Genomic DNA, 21,626 nt, shown 5'->3' with positions numbered 1-21,626 from the left:
CGATGCCTGGCTCGAACAATGACAGAAACTTGCTCAGAACCTGGGCACATGAGGGATCAAGCGCTCGGATGTCGTCCCAGTTCCAGCGGATTTTTCCCAGCCAGCTTCTGCCGAACAGTGTGGGGCCATCTCCTGGTACTATCCACTGTCGTAGTTCGTGTACTGCTCCATCATAGGAGACTTTTACTGCTGCGCTGCCAATAACAGGGATCAGCTCTTTAGTGTAAGTTCTCAGCTTGGTATGACTGGGGCTCAGCTTGGGCCTGTGTGCCTTGTTGCACCATAGCCTGTCAAAGGCCTTTTTGCTCATGATGGACTGACTCGCAACCATGTCCAATTCCATGGATACTGGAATTCCATTCAGTTCAACTTTTAACATTATCGGTGGACATTTTGTGGTGAAGGTGTGTACCCGGCACATTTCTGCCTCCTCGATTTGAGTCTTTAGTTCAGTTTGATCCGCCATGGATCGGTCTTCCTCTGCAACGTGGTGGTTTGCAGGGTTTGCAGCTCGTCTGCACATTCGCTGGAGGTGTCCCATTGTTCCACAGCCTTTGCACGCATAGTGTTTGAAGCGGCATTGATGGGCTCGATGATCACCTCCGCAGCGCTAACAAGGTGTTAACTGCCTCTATTTAACACTTGATGGTGGACTCTGAGTCATCTGAGGTTGTGCAGGTGCTGGCGTGTACATTCTGCCATATGCATTCCTGCCTGAAAACGACGTTACTTTGTGTATAGTACTTGTTGAAACATCTTTATACTGTGAAATTTGTTTGGTGTTATCGCTGGTGGACATAAATGCCTGGGCTATCGTTATGGCTTTGCTCAAGTTCGGTGTTTCAACAGTCAATAGTTTGCAAAGGATAACCTCATGGCTAATGCCAAGCACAAAAAAGTCTCTTAGCATTTGCTGCACTGATCCATCAAATTCACAATGTCCTGCAAAGCGCCTTGGTTCAGTGATGTAGCTCGCCACTTCCTGGCCTTTAGACTGTTGACATGTGTAAAATCGATACTTTGCCATCAGAATGCTTTCCTTCAGATTTAGGTGCTCCCAGACCAGCGTACACAGTTCTTCATACGATTTGGCTGTTGGTTTCATCGGAGCAAGAAGATTCTTCATGAGGCCATAGGTTGTTGCCCCGCAGACGGTGAGGAGGATCGCCCTTCGTTTGACAGCGTTCACACTCGTTGGCCACAAATTATTGGTCGAGTCGCTTCACGAAGGCCTCCCAATTGTCCCCTTCTGAGAATTTCTCCAGGATACCAACAGTTCCCTGCATTATCATTATCTCGTCGCCAGTTGTTAAAGTAATGTGATTGAGTACTGTAGACATGAGTAAATGTGACCTTAGTTTCTTTATTCTAACTCCAGAGTGTTGGTACAGCATGGGACACCTGCTTATACACAGTGCTCCCAAGGAATGCTGGGATCCCTTGGGACTCCCACAGATACGCCCTCTGGTGGTGGTGGAATTCTGGTTACATAGGGTTACATACATAACAGTGCGCCCACCAGAAATCCCATCCTCCAAATTGGGAGGGGTGCCCGCACTCGCTGGAAATACGTGGGCAGCCTGATAACAAAACTCAGTTATTTTGCTAAAAGCAAAAACTGTTTGAAAATAGTTATGAATTTAAACAGTGCCAGATTAGAACTCTGCCTTCTAAAACAGAAAGTCGTGGGTTCAAGTTCCACTCTAGAGACATCTAGGATGACATCTCAGTGCAGTGCTGAGATAGTGTTGCACTATCAGAGGTGGCAACTTTCAGATAAGACGTTAAACCAAGGCCCCATCTACCTGTTCAGGTGGATGTAAAAGATCCCATGGTACTAGTTGAAAAAGGGAATTCTCCTGGAGTCTTGGCCAGCATTTATCCCTCAACAAACACCACCAAAACAGGTTCACTATCATATTTAATTGCTGCTTGTAGGACCTTGCTGTGAGTAAATTGGTTCCCACATATGCCTACATGACAATGACTACACTTCCAAAATATAATTCATTGACTGTGAAGCATTTTCGCACCTCTTGAGGATGTGAAAGGCGCTATACACATGCAAGTGCTTTATTCCCCTGAAGCTGTATTTGGCAGCCTGCGGGGCTCATGGAGGAATATTATGGTTTGTCCTAAACTGGCTTGAATAGATTTATTTTCTCTATATCACTTCTCTAGAGATATGGAATATCTCTAATGGAATATAATGTGGAGAAATGTGAAGTTATCCACTTTGGTAGGAAAAATAGAAAAGCAAAGTATTTTTTAAATGGCGAGAGATTGGGAAATGTTGGTGTTTAGAGGGACCTGGGTGTCCTTGTACACAAATCACTGAAAGTTAACATGCAGGTACAGCAAGCAATTAAGAAAGCAAATGGTATGTTGGCCTTTATTACAAGTGGATTTGAGTATGAGTAAAGATGTCTTACTGCAATTATATAGGGCCCTGGTGAGACCGCACCTGGAGTATTGTGTACAGTTTTGGTCTCCTTACCTAAGGAAGGATATACTTGCCATAGAGGGAGTGCAACAAAGGTTCACCAGTCTGATTCCTGGGATGGGGGGGATTGTCCTATGAGGAGAAATTGAGTAGACTAGGCCTATATTCGCTAGAGTTTAGAAGAATGAGAGGTGATCTCATTGAAACATACAAAATTCTTAGAGGGCTTGACAGGGTAGATGCAGGGAGGATGTTTCCTCTGGCTGGGGAGTCTAGAACCAGGGGTCACAGTCTCAGAATAAGGGGTCAGGACTGAGATGAGGAGAAATATCTTCACTCAGAGGATGGTGCATCTCTGGAATTCTCTACCCTAGAGGGCTGTGGAGACTCAGTCTTTGAGTATATTCAAGACAAAGATCGATAGATTTTTGGATATTAAGGGAATCAAGGGATATGGGGATAGTGCAGGAAAGTGGAGTTGAGGGAGCCGAAATTCTGGTCCCCAAAAAGACTGCTAGGCTAGGCGGCAGAGTTGATCGGCCTCCGACTTCTGGTCCAATGGCTGTCGCCAGCGAAATTCACCTCGGGGATTTTTCTGGCGGTCCCCACTTCCCCCCCGCTGCTGCCGACCGTCCTAAGTGCATCAGCAAAGGGCACACCGCCGAACTCCCGCACCTGCATCGCACCTCCCGCAAAGGACCTCCCGAAAAATCCTAAATGCACCGCGCGGTGCCCCCGACAGCTTTTTCTGTCGGTGCACCTCATTTTCTGTGTGTTAGCCATGGCAGCACGGTGGCCCTTTAAGGGGAGGGCGCACTGCCGTGCCTGCCATTTTTTTTTTTGCTGGCCGACTTCCAGATCGACCAGCCAATTATGCCCCTGGTTTCGGCCGGCAGTCTGGCACCTCCTCTTGGGTGCAGGCCACTGGCCCAGCTGAAATCCTCCCTAGTGGTCCAGTGGACCAAAGTTTCTAAGTGCCGAAGGCTCTCCCCCTTTAAGTGAAGGGGAGAGCGCGGTGACGCACACACGTCGTGACGTCATCTCCGCTCCGCTGCTGACCAATAACGGCGGAGACTCCGCCCCACCTCCACTTCCGCCCCTCTGCAGTACTTATTGCTCCACTTCCGCCCCACATTATGACCGACTTTCAGCCCGCCGGGAAAAAAATACCAAAGATCTGAATTTAGCGAAAGAGTCTACCTCATCTCAAGCAGCAGAAGAAACAGATCAGGAGCGGAAGGTGCGACCCGTTTCGGCGAAGGTAAATTTCGGCCCCAAGGTAGAAGATCAGCCATGATCGTATTGAATGGCGAAGCAGGCTCGAGGGGCCGAACAGCCTACTCCTGCTCCTATTTGTCATATTCTTATGTTCTTATAACAGGCATGATTCCATGATCCTGCATTCCAGCAACGAACTGCACTCACAGAGATTGTGGGTGGAAGATAAAACGAAAAAACCTGTGCGTCAGAGAATTGGGGCGACAGCTGTAGTTCTGACCTCTGCTCTGCAAATACTGCCTTTGTTAAATATATACATTTTAGGAATGATGGAAACAGTTATGGGCACAGCGTATCGAATATATAAACATTAAGGAAGCTGAAAGCATGGTTTAGGTGTACAATGATCGTTGAGTAATAAATGTGCTGAAACACAATTAGTGACATTGAAAGGAAAGTTAAATTGTGTATGGAAATAAAGGAGGAGGAATGTTCATCGATAAGTTAATAGCTAAATATTTCACGCATCAGAAAAATAGAAATTCATGTAGCAGCAAATTGCAGAGTGTTGGCAGAATGCCAATAGTTGTGGGAGGAGAAGCAATGAAATGTTAAGGCTGAAATTATATAATGAAACATCACTGAAAAATCTGGAATGGGACTTCGAGTTAAGGCTTCAGAGGTAGAGGCAACATCAGGAAAATGAGCACACAAATCACTAAATGTAGCAACACAGCTTAATGAGGCCATAAAAAGCAAACAAAGCACTAGAGGGATAGAAATGAAAAGCAAAGAAGTTATGTTAAACTTGTATCGAACCTTGGTTAGCCCACACTTGGAATGCTGTGTACAGTTCTGGTCTCCATATTATATATAGAGGGACTGGTGCAAAAACGATTTATAAGGATATTACCAGAACTGAGAGGCTATACCCATCAGGAAAGGTTGAATAGGTTGGGGCTCTTTTCTCTCGAAGAGGGAGCGCTGAGGGGTGACACGATGTAGATCTTTAAGATTATGAAGTGGTTCAATAGGGTAGATGTAGAGAAGATAGTTCCACTTGTTGGGAGGGGGGGAAATTCAGGAGAAACTTCTTTACACAGAGAGTGGTGAGAATGTGGAACATTCTACCATAAGGAGTAGTTGAGGCGAATAGTATAGATGCATTTAAGGGGAAGCTGCATAAACACATGAGGGAGGAAGGAATAGAAGGATATGTTGATGGATAAGATGAAGTAGGGTGGGATGAGGCTCATGTGGAGCATAAGCACTGGCATGGACCAACCAGGCCTGTTTCTGTGCTGTATATTCTATGTAGAATGAGACAAGGATTTGTAGAAATACACAGAATGCAAGCGTTTAAATAAAGGGGAATCAAGCTGGTTAATACAAAATGAGTAATTATGGTGTGTAATTCCATAGCTGTGTGGCTGAAGGTGTGTTTGATGGGTGCAAAAGGTGCAGTTAATTGTGTAGTTTAGCTGCTAATGGAAGTTAAGCTAAATAATATCAAGAAGCAGATTAACTGCATAAACGTAAGAACATAAGAATTAAGAGCAGGAGTAGACCATTTGGCCCCTCGAGCCTGCTTCACCATTCAATAAGATCTTCTACCTTAACTCCACTTTCCTGCATTATCCCCATATCCCTTGATCCCCTTAATATTTAAAAATCTATCGACCTCTGTCTTGAATCTACCCCACAGCCCTCTGGCGTAGAGAATTCCAAAGATTCACCACCCTCTGAGTGAAGTGAAGAAATATCTCCTCATCTCAGTCCTGAGACTGTGCCCATGGTTCTAGACTTCCTAGCCAGTGGAAACATCCTCCCTGCATCTACCCTGTCAAGCTCTCTAAGAATTTTGTATGTTTCAATGAGATCACCTCTCTTTCTTCTAAACTCTAGCGAATATAGGCCTAGTCTACTCAATTTCTCCTCATAGGACAACCCCTCCATCCCAGGAATCAGTCTGGTGAACCTTCGTTGCACTCCCTCAATGGCAAATATATCTTTCCTTAGGTAAGGAGACCAAAACTGTACACAATATTCCAGGTGTGGTCTCACCAGAGCAGTATATAATTGCAGTAAGGTGTCTTTACTCTTATACTCAAATCCTCTTTTAATAAAAGCCAACACACCATATCGAAGGGGGCTGGTAAGAGCTTCGAGCATTTCTTCATTTAGAATTAATAATAATATCGGCAGCAAGTCACTGATGGTCCTAAAAAGTACTTAATTCTGATTTTAAAGCTATCAGACAGAAGTATAAAATAATCATTCCTGGGATACTGACACAGGATTAGGACAAAGTGAGCAAATTAATTAGCTGCTGGATGAAAAGATAATCTCAAAAAACTGAAAAGGAAGGACCTCACTGAAAATGAGGACTGAGTTAGGGAAAAGAATGAGCTACTTGGAAAGGACTGTGCACAGTTTTGTTGTTCCAGCTGTTGTGGAACCTCCTGCACAATATAAAGAGGGCAGTTTCCCCAGTACCCAGGACCTGAAGATGATGAAGGGTCAGCGACCTGAAACGCGAACTCAGTTTCTCTCTCCACAGATGCTGCCTGACCTGCTGAGTGGTTCCAGCATTTTCTGTTTTCACTTTCAATTTCCAGTATCTCCCGTATTTTGCTTTTGCTCCGTGTAGCAATTGTTAAATATAAAGGCACCGTGAGTCACTTAATCCCCTGTTGAGCTTATTCACTCTCTCTCAGTGCTTTGCTGTCAATGGGATGTTTGCGTCACCAGTTCCCAAAGCTTTGGTCTTGTACATCAGTGGGCAACCTCAATGTAAACCTACTGGATTCACATAGGCCGGAGTCCAGGATAGGGTGGCCTACTCTGGTTGGAGGCATTCCTGGAGGTTTGATCACCTGAAATTCTGATCTCATGACACCTGACCCTGTAATGCGCGATCACCACATTTAATCATGTGACATTCAATCATGTGACATTCAATCACATGATTTCTACAAAAGTTATTGTATCGACCTTATAAAGATTGGGTCGTCTGTAGTTGAGTATTTTTGCTTATCGATGTCAAATTTCTGTCTTATAATGCTCCTGCGAAGTGCCTTGGGACATTTTACTACATTAAAGGCGCTATATAAATACGTTGCTGTTGTTGTTTCACGCCAGCAGCTGTTGTGCGCCAAAATCCAAGAACTAGGAAGACCACCTGTGAGCAGAGGAAGAAGGGAAACCGACGCCCCCCCCCCCTCAATTTCAAAGAGCCCCCACCCCACCAATGCTGAAGCCTGCGATTCCTGAGCCCTCCCGCTTCCTGACTCTCCAGCCTCCTCCATGAGGTCACGGCTCTCTGTGGGTGAAACCATCGAGTGTTTCCAACAGCAACCGGTGATGTCGCAAAGCAGGGCGGGAGAGCCCTGCGGAGGGAAATTTAAATCGCGGAATCTCCAGGGCTGCTGGAGGCAGCGCTCAGGGGAAGAACTCCTGGTCATTTCGGGAGGGTTCGGAACCTCAGTCCGTGCTGTTATTATTGAATCCGACGGATTTACACTAGCTGTGTGAATCCCACAATTTGGTAACTGGTCGTGCCAATAGCCCACTGACATTAATATCTATGTAGATTGCGTCTCATCCAAGAGAGAAACATAGACATTTGGCAATTTTGCAGGTACATTAGAAGTCCTGGGAGAATAGCAGTCAGAATTAGAGAAAATTGTGCATCTGTCACCTGACAATTTTATTTTGTAGTAGCTCTGAATCAAGGCCCATTTCCAGGCCATATACACACATTCAAGGTTAGAAGACAATGAAAACCTGCCTTTGACTAGCAACATGTGATTACATTTTTAAATGACTCATAGCAGCTTGTACAGTCCACAAGAAAGTGGGTCTGGAGAGGTCTCCTACTTTATATTACAGAGTCCCAAATACTAACGGGAGTACCATGCTTCTGTCATTGACTGCACTTTTTAAAAGTAAAAGTGTCTAACTGGGACAGAAACCAGAACCCTGAATAATTTACAAGCGATGTCCAAAGAATCCTGAACTACGACACCTGCATTTCACTTCCAATCCTTGTGCCAGATCTGCAGGGTCTGCTCAATGTCTAACTGCATCAAGTCAAAAGGAAAGACAAGGAAATGGAATTCTTATTTGAACACATCAGGAATTCATTAGAGAAAGGGAGGGAAGTAATCACGATTGATTTTAATGACCCTAAATTTATGCAGAAAAGCAATGGGTATCTGTCAATACAGAAATAAATTAGTGAAGCGTATGCAGGAGTAATTGACACCAAAGGGTATTATAACAAGAACTTGCATTTATGCTTCACAGCGGCTTAATCAGACACAATTTGACACCAAGCCATATTACGAGATATTAGGACAGGTGACCAAAAGCTTGGTCAAAGAGATAGGTTTTCAGGAGGAGGAGAGATGGGATTTTTAAAGAATTTTCTTGTGATTCTTATAACTTTCTTTAAAAATCTTTTTGAAATCCTGCAAAGGACGGGAAACCTTAACATTGTCTGGCTTCTGCTGGTTGAAACTTACTTCCCCATAGCTGATCCTAGACTGCACTGACAGTGGTGTCCACAATATCCTGCCTTCCCAGCGGGAGGATGATGTGTGATGATGAGAAGTTTGAAAAGGGAGAAAAACAATTTTAAAAAACAAAATTGCCTCTGCATTACTTCGTACGAGAAGTTAACACTGCTTGATTCAGCAAAGTCATGATGGGCCTAGACAGAGTAGAGAGAAATTGTTCTCATTGGCAGAAGGGTCGAGAACTAGAGAACACAGATTTAAGGTGATTGGCAGAAGAACCAAAGGCGACATGAGGAAAACCAGCGAGTGGTTAGGATCATGAATTCACTGTCTGAAAGGGTGGTGGAGACAGATTCAATCATGGCTTTCAAAAGGGAATTGGATAATTACCTGAAGGAGAAAGATTTGCAGGGCTATGGGAAAAGTGTGGAGGAGTAAGGCTAGCTGAGGTGCTCTTGCAGAGAACTGGCACAGGCTCGATGGGTCGAATAGCCTCCTTCTGTGCTGTAACCATTCTATGATTCTTTGAAAATGCCTGAAGCTAAGACTGCAAAATAATGTGAACTCCTGCCAATATAATCTACAGTGTTTTAATGTGATTTCTACTTTCAGAAATGTAATCTGTTTCCTGAACTCACAGGCTGAAATTAAAATTGGTTTTCAATTTCAATTAAAGATTATAAAAGAACAAGAGAAAGAAGTGATCAAAGATGTGAACTAACCATGTATAAATCAGGAAGGTATTGTGCACAGGAAATAAAATCAATATTTATCAATGACCTTTTTCACACTTGGCGTTATTACCTTATGGAACAGATTATCACCCGAAGCAGTGAGTGCTGATTCAGTTTTACGATAAAAGTAATACTATATTTGGATCCGCAAGCTGATGTATTCATACCCATTTTTATAAGAATTTTCTATCACTACAAAAGATATAATTTTAATAGTTACAGATAAGCCTTGCTGTGAGCAAATGTTCACTGGGAAGTTGGCCTCAGTTTTACTGTTAAATATTTATTTTTCAACCAAATTCAGTTACTTTTATATCATTTTCAAGGGATGAGAACAGCTTTTCCTCCTCCAATGTGAGCTCAAGATCTGTTGATATGGGGTATATGCACAGCTACCCTTTCGCACGTTTGTTGGATTGTCTAAAGTGCAACGTTTAAACAAAAATCAGAGGGGTCAATAACCAGGGGGCATAGATTTAAAGTAGTTGGCAGAAGGATTAGAGGAGATTTGAGGGGAAAATTCTCCACCCAGAGGGTGGTGGGGATCTGGAACTCACTGCCTGAAAGGGTGGTAGAGGCAGAAACCCTCATCACATTTAAAAAGTACTTGGATGTGCACCTGAAATGCCGTAATCTACAGGGCTACAGACCTATTGCTGGAAGGTGGGATTAGTCTGGGTAGCTCTTTTTCGATCGGACAGATACGACGGCCGAATGGCCTCCTTCTGTGTCGTAATTTTCCTATGATTCTATGATTTAAACAATAGAAACCCAGTCACTGTTATTGTAGTCCTGGAATTCCCAGTCTTGTAGGAAACATCCCTCACATTCATTTCAATGCTTCCAAAGGACATGTTCTGCTGCGGTATGGTTTTTTTCCTGTGTATTACCTGGCAGGAATACGTCATGAACGAGAAAAGTTGTGTTTAATTCTTGATTTACTCCTGTTAATGATAGAGGTTATCATCTCATCTGGGTTAAGTAAATGGATTGGGTTCAGCTGGAGATGGACTGCTTTTTGTGAAAAAGTATTGCTTAAAGCACATCGTTGATTTAAAGCTGAACATTCAGATAAATGTGGATTCAGATTTGAATCCACCGCACATAATGAGAATCAGTTGTGGGATGCGCTTTACTGGACCGTCAGAAAATCAGTACCTCAAAACTAAAATTCCCAGAAGCTAAATTCATAATTTCATTTTCTACAATGAATAAAAAATAAAGGCAGTCAAGGACAAGAAAAGGTCATCTGTCTCATTAAAGCTGGATTCCCGAGAACCTTCATTCTCCCGGCCTTATAATTGATCTACAGATTAAATGTATCTTTGTTTCTGCTGCCATGCCTAAAAAATATTCTAAACCTTTAGCACCTTTATGAGGGAAAAACATGCTTTCCAATATCTGTTTTCAATTTACTTTGCACAAATTTAAATTTATGTCTGCTGGTCCTACTAATCATAGTACTTTGTAACAATTAATTATATGATTAAATATTTTATAAAGCTTGACTTTTATAAGGCTGTTCCCTTAACTATCTTCATTATATATTGTAGAGCTAGAACATCTAATATTTCCTCATAACTTGGCCCCATTACACTTGGAATCATTCTTGTAGGCTTTATTTGTTTGTATGTCCCTTACGAGAAACATCCCTCACATTCATTTCAATGCTGACTCCAAAGGACATTTTGTTATAAGGACATGCTTTGTACTCAGCAAACTATCAGAGTTTGTCATCTCATGATACGTATAAACTTGCTGAATGGGCAGTATACTTTTAGAATACAGCCCTTTTTGCAATCGGCATTCAGTTCAGCAGTGAAAGGGAAGAGACAAGACAGTCGCTCATTATTTCACTCTGAAAATGGACACTAGGGCCAGGATGCTGCCGGCATTCAGAGGTCGGGTTCGGAGGTGCATCCACTGTCAAAATCTAAAAGATCGACAGCGGGTCTGGATCCCACTGTGATCCCGCCTCTGTGTCAGTTTCCCAAGTGCCGGGTCTGCCTGCGCTTTACAGACCCGACACTAAGCTGCGGGTGAGCCAATTGAAAGTTAAGAGGTTGTTAAAAGGTACTTAAACAGAATTTTACCATCTACTTACCATTTTTCCAGCTTTTTGACAAAGCTCGGGGATCATGTCAGGTAAGTAGGTTGGGTTTTCAATGACTCTCCACTCCTCTGAATAGGTGACATCTGCAAAATTGATATAAAAGGTACCATTTCACAACTGCTGACTTTTCAATGTTAGAAGCTGGAGCCTTCAGGGTTTGGAATACACTATTCAACTTCAGGAAATTTGGAAGTGCTTGGAGTAAACTCTCTATCCAGTGTCACCTTCTTGAGGAGATTCTGTCACTCAATTTCACACTCCCAGCCACCAGCTCCTCAAGGCCAACCAGCAAGGCCATTTGCAGTGTCCCCCACTGAAAGTCAGCAGCCTTCCAGCAGCCATGTTGCAGCCACTGGGGTAGCACTGCGTGACATCAGAAAATAGGCAAAGGCACACACAAGACAGCCACTAAGAGAATGCATAAGGGCGCTGAGTTGATTTCTTGATGTCATATTGGATGGATAGACGTATAAAGTTGGATTGGAAGGTTTGCTTTGTGGTAGCTTTTATTTCAGCATTGTGGCCAGAATGACGCTGTGATGGTCAGCAACAGAGGGAAGGTAAGGTGAGGGACTAATGTTGAAAGGGGAATTGAGGTTGTAGTCACTGGTACCGCAGGCAGGTAATTCCATCCTGGCTATCCATCCTACATCCATCCTTCTGTTTCCTCCTCTTCGGCTTCTTTCTCTTCTGTGTCTTCCTCTTCCCTCTGTGAGTGGATGCTGTAAATTTGAAATGACAGCATAAAATGCTGGAAATACTTAGCTGCTCAGGCAGCATCTCGACCAGAGATGTGAACTCTGTTTCTCTCTCCATGGAATTTGTCTGAACTGCTGAGTATTTGCAGCATTTTCTGTCTGCTCAGAAGCCTTCCTTTACTATCCAAAGCCTTGCAAGCATCCAACAGCACTCCCTACACGCTTAAAACATCTATTTGCAGCAAGCCACTACTTCAATAAAATAAAAAAAAACAGACCAAAAGCTAAAATCCAAAATATGTGTGTGTCCCTTTAAGAGGTGCTGCATTCACCACCATAAGCCAGGTTAACCTGGCATGCTTAGGATCCTGCACTGAATTCAGCACTAGGGGTCGAAGTTTGGAGTGGTGACATTAAATCGGCAATGCACACCGATTGACATCACCACACTACCACTTTTTTTCCAGGGCGCTGCCAGCGCAAAGGGAAGGAGGAAAATGGCGGCCGCCGCGGAACCCACCACCAGCTGGTGAAAAAGCCGCCATTTTTTCGCCATTTAGTGGCGCAATCAAGTGGAGCTAAGTAGATAAATTTCCAGCCCCAAGTTCTTTGGGTAACCAAGATGCTTTAAACTAGGAATAAATCTTGTGTCCCTCTTCTGAACCTTTTACAAAGCCTTGATATAAACCAGCTAGTTCAGGACAAAAATACTAATTCACGTTTATTTGGAGAAAGCAAACAGATTAAAATAACAATAGGCTCTTAATTCTCAGCAGTCTTGTGCAACCATTTCCTGATGCTGAAATAATAACATTCCTTTGCTAAGTTTTTTTTTAACGTAAGCACAGAGTACTACCTTGCCACAGTAACCTGTGCACTTGGTTGAAAGCTATGCATGCATCAGCGAACAAGATGTGTCACAATGGGTAAGTTCTTGCCAGCAGGAAAGCCCCTGTTGGGTCAACCATTACAGATCATGGCTCTGCTTCACCTTCGCTGCTCAGAAATTAATGTTAAACATTGCTGTCAGCTGAGTGCGAGGGGAACAGGAGGTCGGGACAGACATTTTGTCAGGATCACAACAAAACCTTTTGCAATTTATATCTAGATACCCAGGAATGCTGACAAAAAGTGCACCCGATTAGCTTTTGGAAAACAAAGCTTGATGACCCAGCCATTAGGAATCCTTGTACTTTAACATGTGAGGTCTCCAAACAATTTGTGTATTTGGCTGACAAGATAAGGGGATAAAGGAACGCTCTGAATATAGCTGCCACAGCTTGCATTTTAAAATCGGAGTGCCTTGGCCTTGCTATAAATTCCTAAAGAAACTCTTACAATTTAAATCTGGGTGAATCTCATTCTGTCAAATTGTCCTCCCATGGCAGATAGACCTGGGCAATATCTAAATAAATGTTTTTGGTACATTCACAATAAAGCAGGGATATTGCTGTATTTTACATTATCACAAAAATAAAAAAGAAACATGGGAGAAAAAAAGCTATTCAGTTCAGGAGACCATGTATAATCTACTGTTTCACATGCACTTTACTGGGCCCGTGCAAATTTCCGATGAAAACTTCTGCCAAAATAGACGCTGATTACCATAGATAATCAAGCAAAATAACAGAATATTCAACTATCCCCAAATCCCCATTGTTCAATTTGACATGCTTAGAATGTACCTTATTTCAGAAGATCAATTATTTGGCTGATGTAACTGTCACTGAGTAAAATGAAAGTTACAATATTCATTACAATCTTGTCTTCAATTTATATTGTCACCTTTTATTATGTTTAATAATGAGCTGAGCTTCTGATTCTATGTCCTCTCCATCACCAAGACTACCTACTTCCACCTCCATAACATCGCTCGTCTCCGCTCCTGTCTCAGCACATCTGCTGCTGAAATCCTCAGCCATGCCATTGTTACCTCGAGACTTAAATATTCCAATGTTCTCCTGGGTGGCCTCCCACCTTACACCTTCCGAAAACTTCAGCTCATCCAAAACGCTGCTGCCTGTATCCTAACTCGCATCCAGTCCCATTCACCCATCATCCCCGTGCCCGCTGATCTACATTGGCACCCGGCCCGGCAACGTCTCGATCTTAAAACTCTCATCCGTGTTTTCAAATCTCTCCATGGTCTCGTCCCTCCCTATCTCTGTAACCTCCTTCATCCCTACAACCCGCCGAGATCTCTGCACTCCTCCAAAACTGCCCTCTTGCACATCCCTGATTTTCACCGCTCCACCATTGTCAGCGGTGCCTTCAGCTGCCTAGGCTCAAAGCTCTGGAATTCCCTCCCTAAACCTCTCCGACTCTCTCCCTCTCTCACCTCCTTTAAGATGCTCCTGAAAACCTATCTCTTTGACTAAGCTTTTGGTCGCCTGTCCTAATATCTCATTATATGTCAAATTCTGTTTAATAACACTTCTATGAAGTGCCTTGGGCCATTTTACTAGGTTAACGGTGCTATGTATATATATCCATTTATGGCGGACAACTGGTTTAGCCATTCATCACCAGTTGTGGCTGGACCACGTAAAACACTATCGGGCTCTGCTCTCCTCTGTCAAAATGGCTCACTTTTCGAGGATCATCCTAGAATACAAAGATAACTCCTGGCATCTCTTCTCCACTACAAACTGTTAAGTCCTGACTCTAATGTACTGACTTACACGAGACACATGCTGAAGTCAAGTTCACTCAGGACCTGCACCTTTAATTCCAGCTCTCCAGTGCTGCACTTGCCTGAGACCTCCCTTTATATACCTCAGTGGGACAGGTATGGAGTGTCTCCTGCAACTGCACCCCTGGTGGTAAGGTATGCTTATTGTTACAGGTCATATCCAGTTACAGTCATGTATAGCATGGTAAGATACAGTTATATACAGTAATGTGAGATACATGACATCACCCTCCTCCAAGGTCTTATTGCCTTTATAGATTCAGTCTCTCGGGTGGTCTACGCTCTCGCGTGGAGCGTATTAGTTGTGGTTCAGTTGTTTGCCTTGGTGCCTGGTTTTCGTTCGGTGTGATTGCTGGTATCTCGCCTGAGCTGTCTGTTGAGACTGCCCTTTCCTCAGGTTGTTCCACCTGTCTGTCCATCAGGTGTGGTGTAAGTTCCACATTGTAATCTGCCTCTGGTTCTTCAGTGTTATCAGTGAATCTACTTTTTACTTGGTCTACATGCCTCTGGCAGGTTTGGCCATTGTCCATTTGTACAACCAGTAGCCTGTTTCCCTCTTTGTCTGTTACTGTCCCTGCAAGCCATTTGGGACCCCGCCATAGTTTAGCACAAACACTTTGTCCCCTATCTCATTCCACCTCCCCCTCGAATTTCGGTCATGGTACTCAATTAGCTTTTGACCCTTAACCTCAACAATTTCATGCATGTCTGGGAGGATTGACGAGAGCCTGGTCTTTAAGGTTCGTTTCATCAATAGTTGCATGGGGGGAACCCCAGTCAACGAATGCGGACGGGATCTGTATGCCAGCAGCAGTTGCGACAGGCGGCTCTGCAGCGTGGGACCTTGGATTCTGAGCATGTCTTGTTTAATGATCTGCACTGCTCGCTCCACCTGGCCATTGGAGGCCGGCTTGAAAGGTGCCATCTTAACGTGATTTATACCGTGGTCAACTATAAAATCGTGAAATTCTGCGCTGGTGAAGCACAGACCATTATCACTGACCAATATGTCAGGAATGCCGTACGTTGCAAACATGGTTCTAAGGCTCTCCACAGTGGTGGAGGTGGTGCTCGAGTTTAAAATGGTGCACTCGATCCATTTTGAAAATGCATCAACGACTACGAGGAACATTTTGCCCATGAATGGGCCCGCATAGTCTACATGCACCCGTGATCATAGTTTGGTGGGCCAGAGCCAGGGCTTAGGGGGGCCTCCCTGGGGGCATTACTGAGTTGGGCACAAATGGTGCACCGACGGACGCAGAGCTCCAAGTCCGCATCAATGCCAGGCCACCAGACATGAGATCTGGCTATGGCCTTCATAAGGACGATCTCTGGGTGCTTGCGATGGAGCTCCCGGACAAACGCCTCCCTGCCTCGTAAGGGCATAACCACTCGGCTGCCCCACATCAGGCAGTCTGCCTGTAGTGAGAGTTCATGCATGCGCCTATGGAAGGGTTTGACCTCCTCAGGGCAGGCATTGCGAGCTTCTGCCCAGTCACCGGTTAAAACGTATCTTTTAACTTGAAATATTGGGGATTCGCTGGTCGTCCAGGCTCTGACTTGGCGAGCCGTCATGGGCAAACCTGTGGATTCAAAGGCATTGATTGCCATGACCATCCCACAATCCTGTTCGTCGGATCCTTCTGTGGTCGCCAGGGGTAGCCTGCTAAGTGCGTTGGCACAGTTGTCTGTGCCTGGTCTGTGCCTTATCGTGTAGTCGCCAGCATAAGTGCCCACCGCTGAATGCGCGCCGAGGCGTTGGCGTTGATTGCCTTGCACTCGGTTAGTAGGGAAGTGAGGGGTTTGTGTTCAGTTTCTAATGCAAACTTGGCCCCGAAAAGGTATTGGTGCATCTTTTTGACACCGTACACGCACGCGAGCGCCTCCTTCTCAACCACACCGTACTCGCGCTCCGCCCGCGAAAGTGACCTGGAGGCATAAGCAACGGGCTGCAATTTACCCGCATCACTGACGTGCTGTAAAACGCACCTGACCCCGTACGCTGACGCATCACACATAAGGACTAACTTTTTACCTGGGTCTAAAAAGGCTAAAACACTCTTGGAACATAGAAGATTGCGTGCCTTAATGAGGCACGTTCTTGGGCGTCCCCCCGAAACCAATCGCACCCCTTTCTGAGTAGCACGTGGAGAGGCTCCAGCAGCGTGCTCAAGTTCTGCATAAAGTTCCCAAAGTAATTGAGTAGCCTGAGAAAGGCGCGCAGTTCCAAGACATTCCGGGGCCTGGGTGCCAGGTGAATTGCTTCGGTTTTGGATTCGGTTGGGCGGATTCCATCAGCGGCAATCTTTCTGCCCAAAAATTCAACCTCAGGCGCGAGAAACAGACACTTGGATTTCTTAACTCTTAGGCCTACCCGATCCAATCGACTTAGTACTTCCTCAAGATTGCGGAGATGAGAGTTGGTGTCCCTGCCCGTGATGAGTATGTCATCTTGAAACACAACCGTCCCCGGGATGGACTTGAGCAGACTTTCCATGTTGCGCTGGAATATAGCAGCTGCCGACCTGATGCCGAATGGGCATCGATTGTACACAAAAAGGCCTCGATGTGTGTTGATGGTGGTAAGTAGCTTAGACTCTTCAGTCAGTTCTTGCATCGTATACCCAGATGTGAGGTCAAGTTTCGAGAAAAGTTTTCCTCCAGCCAACGTGGCAAATAGGTCCTCCGCTCTGGGCAGTGGGTATTGGTCCTGTAGGGAGACTCTGTTTATGGTAGACTTGTAATCCCCATAGATTCGCATGGATCCATCAGGCTTCATGACGGGGATGATGGGGCTTGCCCAGTCGCTGAATTCCACGGGAAAAATTATGCCTTCCCACAGAAGCCGGTCCAGTTCATTTTCAATCTTTTCCCTCATCACATAAGGCACAGCTCTAGCCTTGTGATGGACCAGTCTGGCATTCTGTGTGATGTAGATTCTAACTTTAGCCCCTTTGAAGGTGCCCACACCTGGCTGAAAGAAATGTTCAAAACGGCTTAGAACTGTTGAGCAGGAGGTCCGTTCCTCTGATGACATGGCGTGAACATCATCCCATTTCCAATTAAGTTCTGCTAGCCAGCTTCTCCCCAACAGGGCTGAGAGATCCCCGGGGACAATCCACAGGGAAAGTCGGTTCACCATTCCTTTGTGTGTGACTGAGAGCATGGCGCTGCCAAGGACTGGGATGATTTCTTTAGTATAGGTCCTTAGTTTGGTGTCGATCTTTGTGAGTTTTGGTCTGTTGCTTTTGTGCGGCCACAGCTGTTCAAATTGTTGAACGCTCATGAGGGATTGACTGGCCCCAGTGTCCAGTTCCATGTTGATGGGTATCCCGTTGAGTAGAACCCTCATCATAATTGGAGGCGTCTTGTTGTAAGAACAGTGGACATTGATCGTGTTAACCCGCTGTACCTCGGCGTCCCGTGCACTGTTCCAACCGTCTTCTGGTCCGCTTTCCGACCCTTCCGATTCGTATACCAGCTAAGCTGCTGTTTTTCTGCACATGCAAGCCAGATGCCCTGTGTAGTTGCAGCTTCTGCAAACGGCATGCTGAAATCGACACACCCTGGTTGAGTGCCTTCCCCCACATCTCCAGCACAGACCGTTTCCATTGTTTCCGAAGGATGAGCTGCATCTGGCTGATCTCCCTTGAGCTTCTCTCAATCTGTTGTTGATTGCTCGCATTGTGGGTTGATGAGGTGTGATCGGCCGTTCATGTGGCCCTTGATTTTGATGGCTTCTGGCGCCACTGTCAGCTGTTGAAGGCCTGATCTCCTGCCTTTGTCTGAGTGTGGGGGTAGCGGATTGTTCACAATGTGAACCCCTTGTTCTGATGCCTCATTGGTTGTCATACCCGCAGTAGAGATCAGCCTCGTTTCTTCTTCGCCTGCCAAGAACATCTGTGCGACCAGTGCTGCTGCCTCTAGAGTCAAGTTCTTAGTCTCTATAAGCTTTCAGAATATGCCTGCGTGGCCTATTCCTTCAATAAAAAAGTCTCTCAGTACTTCTCTCCTTAGTTCATCAGGGAACTCACATGAACTAGCCAGCCTCCGAAGTTCCGCCATGAAGTCGGGTATGCTTTGGCCCACGCAGCATCTGTAGTTGTAGAACCTGTGTCTGGCCATGTGTAGGCTGCTCGCTGGCTTCAGATGGTCTCTCACCAGTGTGCTCAACTCCTCAAACGACTTGCTTGCTGGTTTCTCGGGTGCCAGCAGGTCTTTCATTAAAGCGTATGTTTTCGAGCCACAGCTGGTCAAGAGATGGGCTCTTCTCTTGTCTGCCTTATCGTCACCCAGCCAGTCTTTGGTCACAAAGCTTTGCTGGAGCCTTTCTATAAAGTCATCCCAATTGTCTCCAGCATTGTATTTCTCATCTGAGCTGTTGGTAGCCATTCTGTGGATTCTGTGATCCCGTAACTCGTCGCCACTGTTAAGTTCTGACTCTAATGTACTGACTTACATGAGACACATGCTGAAGTCAAGGTCACTCAGGACCTGCACCTTTAATTCCAGCTCTCCAGTGCTGCACTTGCCTGAGACCTCCCTTTATATACCTCAGTGGGACAAGTATGGAGTGTCTCGTGCAAGCGCACCCCTGGTGGTAAGGCATGCTTATTGTTACAGGTCATATCCAGTGACCGTCATGTATAGCATGGTAAGATACAGTTATATACAGTAATGTGAGATACATAACACAAACCGTCTTCTTAAACCCCACTTCCCTGCCACCTGCATCTCCAACAAGAAGTGCGAGGAGTTAATTTCACTAAGTTTGAGCGGCCTTTGCTGCTTCCCTGCCTTCCCCTAGCTCACTGGGCCAAACTTTCCCTAAGGTTCCCCCCTGCCCGAGCCCTGAACTCGCATTTTTATTGAGTTCCTCTTCCATTTCCCCTCACACCCGCTCCAAACTCAGCTTGTCCATGAGAAAAATGTTAGAGAAAGTAAAAGGAGCTCTGACACAGGGAAAGGCAAACCTGAAAGATGCACAAACTTTAATATATATATTTTTAATTTTCTTAAAATGTTTTATTTTTATTAAAATGGATAAATTTCACACTGCACAAAATTAATATTAGTATTTCAGGCCCATAACCTTTGCTTAGCAGTCAATATGCTGTTAAAACCTCAGTTGCTCCTAATCCCTTTGTGTCTAACCTTTAGTGGGGAATTTAACAGTGCAATTACTGCGGAAGAGTTGAAGTTTTCGTCAAGTTGCCCTGATTTGGCTGATTACATAGATTGCCGAATGTGTATGTGTGTGGCTGTGGGTGGGGGGTGGGGGGGAGGAGCAGCCTGTGTCAGAGCAGTGAATGACAGACCGCAACTTCAGGATTTACACATGCGCAAGCGGCAAATCCCGATGTTTCGGTCAGTTTCAAAGGTGGACTGGCAGCGAACACTGCCCGTCCTCCAGACCACAAATTCCAGGCCATTATATGTTGAAAATAAAATGCTAAATTTAGTCACATAAAATCTCACACCTATAGAAAGTGAGCAGAGAATGTTCTCTACTGAACACCCAATTAAATGACTGAGGTCCATCATTACACATTTCTTGAATGAATGAATTTCAATTTAAATACATAAAAATCCCCTCATAAAGGTTCTCTAAGCAAAACAACCACACACCCTTTCAGCGTTGAAGTAGTTCCGAGTCCTTTTATAAAGACACATGACTTTGTCCATTTTGCTTATTTTCTTTTAGAAGTGGTGTATATTTTATATAATTATATTATTTCATTTTACTCACTCATCGATTAGTTGACAGGTTACACTTCAGAAACAGCCTGAAATACCGATTTATGTCGCCCTTTGACCTCTACGCCTTCTGCCTTTTCACTAAAACGAGTTAACTGAGAAAAACATGCATCTCTGGAGCTCCTGTTTAGTTTTTACGGCAATGGTTAACACACTAGACCCAGTATATGAGGCTTCCATTTATTCCACACAGTCTTGGTTAAAGTGCCAATCACATCATTTGTTGTGTTAGTTAATCTTGTTTATTCAGCAGGGTAAGGATTAAAATGCTAGTTACAGCATTTGTGTTAGGTGAATGTAAGCTGTTTGGAATAAATATTCTATAGCTTTAAGGGATGAGTCAAAATGTACTGCACTGCTGATTATTTATTTGGCTGATGCAGTAGCCTAATCTACAATGTTTTATATTGGCTGGCTTCCTTTGATATTGTACAATTGAAACGCACATTAAACAATACAATAGCCAACAACTGCAATTCAAAGATAAAATTATTCAAATGAGTTTGAACAAATTTCACGCTAAATTAGTCCTCGTGCAATTTAACATATTTAGCTATTGTTATTATTTTATTGTCTTTAAAAATTACTCATCAGGCATAAATACTGAAAATATTTATAGTCAATTAAAACAATATACTGTGATTGGATAATTCATTTTCAATTAAAATCTGTGATACTAGATGCATAGAATGTGGTTTGAAGGGTATAATACTGCACAGTAATGATCATAGCATTGACAGCCCACTTTTGTACCAGTATTCCACTGTTAGTTCATACAGATTCTCTGTAGGATAAAGCATGTTAACATTAAGGAAGGAGCAATTGTACTCGTGTACATCATGTTGAGCTCCTCCACCTGTGGTATAGCATGCCAGTGCCATGGTCTACGCGTCTAATGTCTTCACCCTTTGAAAACTGCACTAGAATTATTTACACTTAAACAGAAATGCAAGAAGACATAAAGGAGAGATGTACCTCCAACACCTCCAATTTAATATTAACATTTTATTAATAACTTTGATGTTACTTGGGGAATATTAAGAACTCCTAGATCAAAGTTGGTAATTTAGTTTATATCACATGGAAATGTGGCTCCGAGATAAATATTTAATCTTATGTTGACTCCCTTGTGTTGAGGTCATATGGCATCACAGATATAATCTCCAATTAAAAATTAATCATTTTCAAATAAATGTGCTCTCAGAGCCATATGCATTGTCAAAGCTTATTCACAGAAACAATGAATGCTCAATATAGATCCGTATAATATTTTTATTTCCACAACTGAAATAAATATGAAGTTTAACAAATGAAAATAAACACAGTATTCTGTGCCTACTGTTTATAACTTATATTGTGCATTGGCGAAAACTGATTATTCCTGACATTTATTTTAAGCTAGGGAGTTCACAGTAATCTATATAGTGATGCATTGGATTCGTTGTGAC

At 44.0% G+C, this 21,626-nt stretch overlaps 1 protein-coding gene across 1 annotated transcript in view; it reads right to left on the bottom strand.

The window, feature by feature from the left end:
• Nucleotides 1-21,059, bottom strand: part of fndc5a (fibronectin type III domain containing 5a) — a 100,691-nt gene extending 79,632 nt beyond the window's left edge. Inside the window, exon 1 of the mRNA XM_070898705.1 lies at nt 20,924-21,059. Within this exon, the coding sequence (XP_070754806.1) occupies nt 20,924-21,059 (136 nt within the window). The remainder of the gene's footprint in view (nt 1-20,923) is intronic.
• Between the last annotated feature and the right edge of the window lie 567 nt (nt 21,060-21,626).

Source organism: Pristiophorus japonicus, chromosome 14, assembly GCF_044704955.1.
Source record: "Pristiophorus japonicus isolate sPriJap1 chromosome 14, sPriJap1.hap1, whole genome shotgun sequence".
NCBI lineage: Eukaryota > Metazoa > Chordata > Chondrichthyes > Pristiophoridae > Pristiophorus > Pristiophorus japonicus.
This window is presented reverse-complemented; position numbering and strand designations above follow the sequence as displayed.